Genomic DNA, 9,325 nt, shown 5'->3' on the forward strand with positions numbered 1-9,325 from the left:
AAACCCTTAAAGGAGTAGGTGTTCTAAAACTTTTGACCGATAGTGTATGTAGACGGGTGAGTATCATATGAATAAAGGTTCCCAAAAGAATATATAGATGTTTTTTTTAATTTTTTATATGCCAGATGGTTAAATGCTGCAATAGTGGTGGCGAACATGCGCCCGAATTCCTGAATTGCCCCMTTGGGGTGAAGGCGACAAAGATAAGGTAGTAACGTTGAAGAAACAATGGTAGTTCGATTAGAGACACCAGTGAATGTTCCTCGCCAACAGAGAGATCCTTACATGATGCATGTTAAAAACGGTGACTTGAAATGGTTATAAACTGCACAGCGCAAACAAAGAAAATCTGAGAAAATAAGCATCATTGAGTGCGGTTTAAGGTTTTTTGGGACTCCGGTATTTTACAGCAGAGACATTACAAGTAATTCTGTCGATGAATGTTCCGCTCTCAAGCCCCGGAGCCTGTGTAGGGATGTGATTTGGATTAGGATTCAAGGAGTGGGATGGTTTTTTAAATTTATCTTTTTGTATGATGTCGCCCCCCCTCCTCCTATTTGGTGGATGCCAGATGCAGCGAGAGGCTAGAGAGGCTCAGAATCAGTCATGATGTTTCGTATGCAGAGGATGTAAAACAGATTGGTGGGACTTCAGTGCGGAATGATGGCGCTTCCAAGGCTGCTCCTGTACTACAGTAAGTGGACTTTATGTCAGGGCTGGTGTTTCTGCTGGTCCTGGCATGTTTGAGACCTGTTCAGAAATATTGTGCTCATGAATGTGCTCTGTCAACGGACATTTTGACAGTGAAAGCAGAAATGCCAGGTTGAATGTTATTGTGGATACGGKAAAATAGTTATTGTGGTTAACAGATGTTTCTGTTGAAATGGTTGTAGACATGCTGAATAATTCTACGGGTGGATTGTTTCAGCATGACATAGATACAGTTTAATGGGTTGGGGGGGCTTGGGAGGGTTAGTAGGCCATTTACTCRCCCCAGTAATTTTTTGTTAGTAGTGCAGAATTCGGTAGACCATGATTGATCGCACGCTCCAGCACAGTAGGTGGCGGCATGCACCTTAAACGTTTGTTTGCAGACCGCCATGATATCATAGAAGACTAAGACGAACGGAAGTGAACTGTGACCAAGAACAATTTCCACGTTAGCGTTTTTATTGTTAATATTTAGATGTGTATTACCACCCTGGAACTCAAAATATGACTTAACTGGACAGCATCACATACTTAACCCATGTAGTTTTTAATTCGCGTTAGAAACTGGACTTGGTTGATAGATGTTATCTAGATAACGCTAGCTAGCTGCTAACAATGGCTAACTCTAACGGTATGGTTTTTCACACTCAAATAGCCTCCATCATGGAGGTGCTAGCGAATGCAGCCGTGGCAGAGATCTGTAAACTCGTAGACGATGACTATGCAGTGTTTCGTTTGGAAATAACTCAAAGCCAGAAAGAAAACAGGGCATTGCGGAAGAAACTACTGGAACTGAAGGTGGCACGGGAACGCGCAGAGAGGGCAATACGAGAGCGCGTCCTCACCAGTCGTCCCAGTAGTGTCAAGATCCTCGACCGATACAGAGGAATGGCAAGAGGTACATTTTGCAGAAGGCTGAGCAGCCCCGTTGCCCTATGCAAATTTATTCAGATGTGTTACCCAGAATTGGGTCTTGGTCAGTTTTTGGATTGGATGCAATAATTCCCCTGATTACTTAGCTATCTTGTGCAAATACACAATCATATTCTAACAATTATTGACTTACTGCATCGCCTATTATTTAGTAAATGAAAACATTGATGCATGGAACATAATACATTGATCAATAAATAGTATATCAAGAAGTATTACCTTACATCCCAGGGTTTCCCAAACTCAGTCCTCGGGGTGCACATTTGGGGTTTTGCCCTAATACTACACAGCTGATTCAAATGATCAAAGCTTGATGATTAGTTGATTATTTTAATTCACTGTGTAGTGTTAGGGCAAAACCCAAAACGTGCACCCCTTGGGGTCTTGAGGACTGAGTTTGGGAAAGCCAGAGTTAACCTAACACCTCTTTAACCCGCAATCACTCTCAGGTGAAGGACATCTCACTGGAGGCCACAGGAGCTTTGTGAAGCCAGCTGGACACAATACATGGAGAGATGACCAACCAATCACTATTGATGAGGGGAGTGGAACCTCAACCCAGCAAGTTATTGTGATAGAGGTTAGTGTAATAGTGTTGCATAAAAATGTGTTACTTTGTAGATTAAATATGTCAATTTATTTCAGAAAGGTTCCCCTCAGCTTTCACTTGCTTACATCCTCATGTATCTGCCATAGGGGAGCTTGTGAGACTTCCTTACAACATATTTATAATTCTATTCATGTACTGGTAATAARCCCCCCTTCTTGTGTCAGTCTGCAGTTGCAGAGGCTGCAGGTCCTGGGGTCAAGCAGGAGAGGTCTGAAGGAGAGGAGGACCCATGGCACAGTAGAGACATCCAGACTAGAGTAGCTGGAGCGCCCCCTGTAGCCACAGATGACCCCACCACTGCCCCAGCACAGCCCAGGACCCGATGCAGCATCACGGAGGTCAGTGGAATGCCGAACGCCGTCCTCAAGTCAGAGACAGACACCAAGACTTTAACTGTACACACAGGATCTGACCACAGGTCAGACCCAGAGACACTGGGACTGAGGAGACTGGGCTGTCCTCCAGTTCCCGGCTCAGAGTATTTACCGGTATTTCACCAAATCCAGAAGGTGGTTAATTCCCGTGGAGATGGTGCCACGTTAGATACAGAAGTTGATGATCCGTCTTGTTCTTACGCTACAGAGATGGACCCTGGCAACATGCCCTTGGGTTTAAAGAGACAGACTGATCAGTCGAAATGGGACTGGAACCAGTACAGTAGTACTGCATGCTCTGAAGGGTGCTTAGATAAGAAAGGGGAGGTTATAGTGATAGATGAAGTGACTGTGAAAGTGGAGGGGGATGTTCCACCCACATGGAAGGCAGTTAGTCACCAAGGAGATGGACACTCACAGGGCAGAGATTTCTTAGATTACAGGGAAAGCTTAGAGACAAATCCAAATGTCACGACCCACTCCCCTTTACACGCACTCAGGGATTGCGACCCAGTGTCCACATCGATGGGACCTTCCGATTCACAAGGCCACATCCTTTTCGATCAGGTATTGAACTCAAACGACAGGGCTAGAGCCCAGGCTCAGGGAGGGGGAGCCACATCAGGCAATATTAAAGAGAAACGGTTCCTCTGCATGTTCTGTCACAAAGGATTCAGCTGCCTCCAGAAGGTGGAGATCCACCAGAGGGTCCACACAGGGGAGAAACCCTTCAGCTGTACCCAATGTGAGAAGAGGTTCTCCCGCCAGGACCACCTGAAAAGGCACCAGAGGGTCCACACAGGGGAGAAACCGTTCAGCTGTACCCAGTGTCACATGCGCTTCGCCCAGGCTGGTCACCTGAAGATGCACCTGAAGGTCCACACAGGAGAAAGGCAGTTTGCCTGTACGCACTGCGGGAAGAGGTTCACAGAGAGGAGCTACCTCAGGATACACCAGCAGAAAAAACATTCCACTCTATAAAATAGAAAGTTACCCTGCATTAAAYACGAAGATTCATTTTCATTGTTGTCAGCATAAATTTGGGATAATAAGAGTAACACATTATAGTGTTGAATATTCCTGGGTCGAATATTGCATCCAGACATGTTATTTATATATATATATATATAAGCCTAAAAAGTCTGTTTCAAATTGTTTGTGCTATGTAGGCTATATGGTGTTCACAAAGTTTCGCAAGAAATATGTATTCAGTTCATCAAGTTTAGTTGAGACATGTGTATGTGTGGTTTTCATATGGTGTATTTAACACTTGTTTGTTTAATAAACACAAAATGGGACTTTTCATTCTAAGACTTTCATTGAGAATCTCTTTAGTGCAAGAGGCGTCACTGCAGTACCTGGTTCGATTCCAGGCTGGATCACATCCGGCTGTGATTGGGAGTCCCATAGGGCAGCGCACAATTGGCCCAGCGTCGTCCGGGTTTGGCCGTGGTAGGCCATCATTGTAAATAAGAATTTGTTCTTAACTGACTTGCCTAGTTAAATAAAGGTTAAATATATTTTTTTTAAAGCACCTACTGTACACATCAAAATACCTTAGTCAGGTTTGTCAGATTATTTTTTTTACTTATCATTGCTGACTTGTTTTTACCCTCAACGTTTTTGTCCACCATGATGTYTTTAACAACAATTTAAGTAATTCTGTAACTACAGTATAGGACTTAAAGGGAGGAGGTCAGAGACCTGGCAGTGATTGTGGACATGATCTTGGACTACTGGAAAAGGAGGGCCGAGCATGCTGCCATTCTCATCGACGGGGCTGTTGTGGAGAGAGTTCCAATGTTCCTTGGTGTCCACATCAACAAACTATCATGGTCCAAACATTCCAAGACAGTCGTGAAGAGGGCACGACAAAACCTATTCCCCCTCAGGAGACTGAAAATATTTGGGTCCTRAGATCCTCAAAAATGTCTACAGCTGCACCATCGAGAGCATCCTAACCGGTTGCATCACCGCTTGGTATGGCAACTGCAAGGCTCTACAGAGGGGATTGCGTATGGCCCAGTACATCACTGGGGCCAGGACCTCTATACCAGGCGGCGTCAGATGAAGGCCCTAAAACAAAAAAGATACTCCAGCCACCCTAGTCATAGACTCTGCTAACACACAGCAAGCGGTACCAGAGTGCCAAGTCTCGGTCCAGAAGGCTTCGACCCCCAAGCCATAAGCCTGTTGAACAGCAAATCAAATGGCTACCCGGACTATTTGCATTGACCCCTCCCCCCTTTTTACGATGCTGATACTCAATGGTTATTATTTATGCATAGTCAATATACTACAAGTACATATTTACCTCAATTACCGCGACAAACCTGTACCCCTGCACATTGACTTGGTCAAACCTGTACCCCTTGTATATAGCATCATTATTGTTATTTTTTTTGCTCTTTTCTTTTTTACTTAACTTTCATTGTTGGTTAAGGGCTTGTAAGTAAACATCAAATACAACTTGATTTGAAACAAGGTGAGGATGGGTAAACACTTTTTTTTGTAGCCATTCGGCAGATGCTTTTATCCAGAGCGATTTACAGTAGTGAGTGCAATACATTTTCATACTTTTTTTTGTACTGGTCCCCAGTGGGAATCGAACCCACAACCCTGGCGTTGCAAGCACCATACTCTACTAACTGAGCCACACGGGACCCATTTGTGTCATGAAAACTCTGTTGCATCTGGAAGTATTTAACAATACAGCTGTTTGTATAAATAGATAGTAACAGCATTTGCCTTTTGCTATTTGAGTGATTGCATGTTGAAAGTGTGTTCTCTGTACACGTATGTACGTACCTGAGGGAGTGTGTGTAATCAGTATCACCTGTCTCTTCCAGGAGGGTCCAGAGGTGCTGCTGGTGAAGGAGGAGGGGTGTGAGGAGGGTCTGGGGAACCCTGAGGGGAACATGGTCATGGAGGACCACACACTACACCTCCTCCTGAACCCACAGAGGAACCAGCTGAGCAGCACAGGACCACACACAGTCTCACTGAGGTGAGCCCACTGTAAACCACGATCTGAATTATATTAGGTCTGGGTAGGAGTGCTGATCTAGAATCAGTTTTGCCTTTTAGATGATAATGAATTAGACCATGTAGACATGCGGGGACTTGATCCTCGATCAGAACTTCTACTCTGAGACTCTTTGTGGATACGGGTCTTGATGAATTTTGTCTTAAGTGTGGGACCATGCCTTTCAATTATCAAACCATTAAAGAGTGTCAACTAATCAAATCAACTAACATGTTTGCATAGTACTCATAGCAATCCCTCATTGTCCAATCAGAAGATGCTCCATAGCAGGGTGCTCATATCAGATTTCTTGATCCAACATCCTCTCACTCTGTATCTCTTACAGGCAGTAGACATGGAGGATGGGAAGCCTGATCTGCTGCTGGTCAAAGAGGAGACAATAYAGGATGGACCAGAGAGCATTGATCTGCTGAGTGGACTAAAGATGGGGGAGCAAGGTAAGGGAGAAATACATATAGCCTACATACAGTAATAGATCTTCAATAGGAATAGTGATGCACCTGGCTTTTATTTTTTCTTCATTCATAAAATTAAATCACCACAACTTGTGTTTACATATTTGAACACATAATTTATGAACTTCACCAGGTAGGTAATTGACTCCGACTCCATTGGGCCCATGGTGACGACATCACTGAGCAAGCCAGGACCAGAGACGACATAGTGGAGGTCAGTGGATGGGACAGCGTCCTCAACTGTTAACCACAACTAGAAACACAGTCAAACACAAAACAACAACCAAGCTTAGTCTCCATGACAACGGGGTGAAGAATATATTTGGTTTGTGGGGACGGGGAGCTGTCGGTATGCGGCGGTAGAGAACAGATTTGGCTAGAGATGTTCCGTCCTGCTCCTATAATTTTGATTCAGAGACTGATGGCACCTCAGGTTAACCCCCTAACAGGTGCTGCCTTCAGCCTGCCTTATATAGGATCTATCAACTGGAACATGGACCCTGCGACAACACAGACACTCCCTGACCTTCATCCTCCTCACACTCTCCTAATGTTAAACCAGACCTCAGACAATGCCAGTGCCTCAACACTAAATTGCTACACAAGCCCATTGACAAATGACAGTAGTAGAGACGTAATCAGTAAAGTTTCCTGTGTTTGTTCTGTGGGAAAGCCTTCAATTTCCCAAACAGGCTGAGATCCACCAGAAGGTCCACACAGGGGAGAAAACCCTACAGCTGCCCCCAGTGTGAGAAGAGGTTCTCACATCAGCACCAGCTGAAGATGCACCTGAAGATCCACACAGGAGAAAGGCGATTTGCCTGTACGCACTACAGGAAAAGGTTCTCAGAGAGGAGCTACCTCAGGATACACCAGCAGAAAATGCTCACATGAATAGAGTGTAGTGACATGTAATGTAGTACTAATTAGTTTGTAGTTAATTCTGTTGGTTTTGGATGTATGGAACTGGATGAGGTGAACAGAGGAAAGAATGAGTATGATGAGGCAGAGTAGATGATATGGTGATGGTTGGTGCGGTGGTGACTTTAAAACAGTAAGAGGTTAATGGCGGTGATAGGAGAAATCTGAGGATGGAACAGCAACAGCAACATTGTAGTTACTCCACAAAACTGACTTAATTTACAGAGTGAAAAGAAGGAAGCCTGTACAGAATTTWAAAAAATGCATGCATCCTGTTTGTAACAAGGCACTAGAGTAATACTGTAAAAAAAATGTGGTAAAGAAATTCACTTTTTGCCCTGAATACAAAGTGTTGTTGTATTGGATTTGCCCCAAACACATCAGAGTACCACTCTCCATATTTTCAAGCATAGTGGTGGCTGCATGATGTTATGTGTAATCGTTAAGGACTGGGGAAATTTTCAGAATAAAAAATAAACGGAATGTAGCTAAGCACAGTCAAAATCCTAGAGGAAAACCTGGTTCAGTCTGCTTTCCACCAGACACCGGGAGAGGAATTCACCTTTCAGCAGGACAATAACTAAAACACAAGGCCACATCTACACTGGAGTTGCTTAACAAGAAGACATTGAATGTTCCTGAGTGGCCGAGTTACAGTTTTGACTTAAATCTGCTTGAAAATCTATGGCAAGAATTAAAAATGGCTGTCTAGCAATGATCAACAACCAATTTTACAGAGCTTGAAGAATGTTGAAATGAATAATGGGCAAAATAAACTATTTTGTGACAAACAGAAAGATGCGGCTGTAATCACTGCCAAAGGTGATTCTGACATGTATTGACTCTGTATTTCATTATCAATACATCTTCTAAAAACATGCTTTCACTTTGTCATTATTGGCTATTGTGTGTAGATGGGTTAGGGAAAAAATGATTTAATACATTTCAATTCAGTCTGTAACAACAAAATGTGGCATACGTCAAGGGGTATGAATACTTTGCGAATGCACTGTAGTTGGGGGTTCGCCTTAATCAGATATTTTGTCATCCTCCCCTCTATCAACTCCCATATCTGTTATGTGTGTTATTGTTATGAATCTCCCATTGCTGTAGCAAACATTGCCACTCAATAATTGACTTTGGCTGTATTTATACTGATGTATGTCACCACTGTGTTTAGTCTACAGTCCTTGACTTCAAGCTGTTTGCAGTAAATGGCCTATAAGTTACCTTCAGGGGATGACTGAGGTGAAATATTAAACCTGAACTAAATTGAACCTGTAGTTGATATTCCAGTCTATACAAACTGGGTCGGTGTACAACCTGTTTACTTCTGGGTCATGCCATTTGATTTCAATCACTTTTTGACCACACCCCTTTTGATTCAAACAAAACTTTTCATACATATTTGCGGTAAGGTGGAAGTGGTCAGAAAGTAACATTTTGGACCTATGTTCCAAAAAATCCAGGAGAGGGAGGTGCTCAAAGTTGAGCCATTTGGCATACCCCATCATACCTCCATGTCTTCATCACTGGGAAAGATAAACGGTTGAATTTGATAGCATTTTAAAAGCTTGCAAACATGGTTGTCAAACTATTTGATTATTWTTTWTWTTTTTTTACTTTTAATGTCAATTATCTAAAAACAAAACATTTATTTGTTTGCATATGTTGCAGCTTTTGACCATCTTTGTAAGTAGTAATTGGAAGTTAAAATATACATTTCAATATCAAATGGTGTACCAGCTAAATTGCAGTGGTCTAAAGGGATAGGCCCATTCTATGAATTGTATTTCTATGATTGATATGACACCCCCCCCTGTATTCAAGAGTATGCTGTGTCTCAACTGAGGGCGGGCACATATATACATACACACACCTCATGATGTAAATTAGGGTCTAAACTACAACGTGTGAAAATAAATAAAACAAATCTGACTTTAAGCATTTTTAGATATAGTACCTTAGATTTTTTATTAAAAAAACATTCATTTCAAGAAATTATAAAATAGTTTGACAACCCTGTTTTTAAACTTTTAAATMATATCAAACTCAATTTTTTTTACAGTGATGAAGATATGGATGTCTCATGGTATAGTGGGGTATGCAAAATGGAGCATCTCTATCTCGTGAACGTTTTGGCATTCTGGTCCAAAAAGCCACTTTCTGACCACTTCTACCATGGGCAATATGTATAAAAAGTTTCATTCATATCAACTGAAACTGGTGAAAAAAGTGATTAAAATTAAATGGAAAGACCTTTCTGTTTAGGAGA

At 42.5% G+C, this 9,325-nt stretch overlaps 1 protein-coding gene and 1 long non-coding RNA gene across 2 annotated transcripts; both read left to right on the forward strand.

The window, feature by feature from the left end:
* The first annotated feature begins 576 nt into the window (after positions 1-576).
* Positions 577-3,933, forward strand: LOC112081184 (uncharacterized). The gene is made up of 3 exons (XM_024147372.2): positions 577-1,609; positions 2,094-2,224; positions 2,419-3,933. Exons 1-3 carry the CDS (start codon positions 1,327-1,329, stop codon positions 3,607-3,609), a joined length of 1,605 nt encoding a protein of 534 aa, XP_024003140.2. The 5' UTR covers positions 577-1,326; the 3' UTR covers positions 3,610-3,933.
* A 2,090-nt stretch (positions 3,934-6,023) lies between these two features.
* On the forward strand, positions 6,024-7,930 carry LOC111971769 (uncharacterized). Its single transcript, XR_011480810.1, has 2 exons — positions 6,024-6,111; positions 6,267-7,930. It is a non-coding gene; the product is annotated as an uncharacterized lncRNA (long non-coding RNA).
* Positions 7,931-9,325: the final 1,395 nt, after the last annotated feature.

Source organism: Salvelinus sp. IW2-2015, linkage group LG13, assembly GCF_002910315.2.
Source record: "Salvelinus sp. IW2-2015 linkage group LG13, ASM291031v2, whole genome shotgun sequence".
NCBI classification, from domain to species: Eukaryota; Metazoa; Chordata; class Actinopteri; order Salmoniformes; family Salmonidae; genus Salvelinus; species Salvelinus sp. IW2-2015.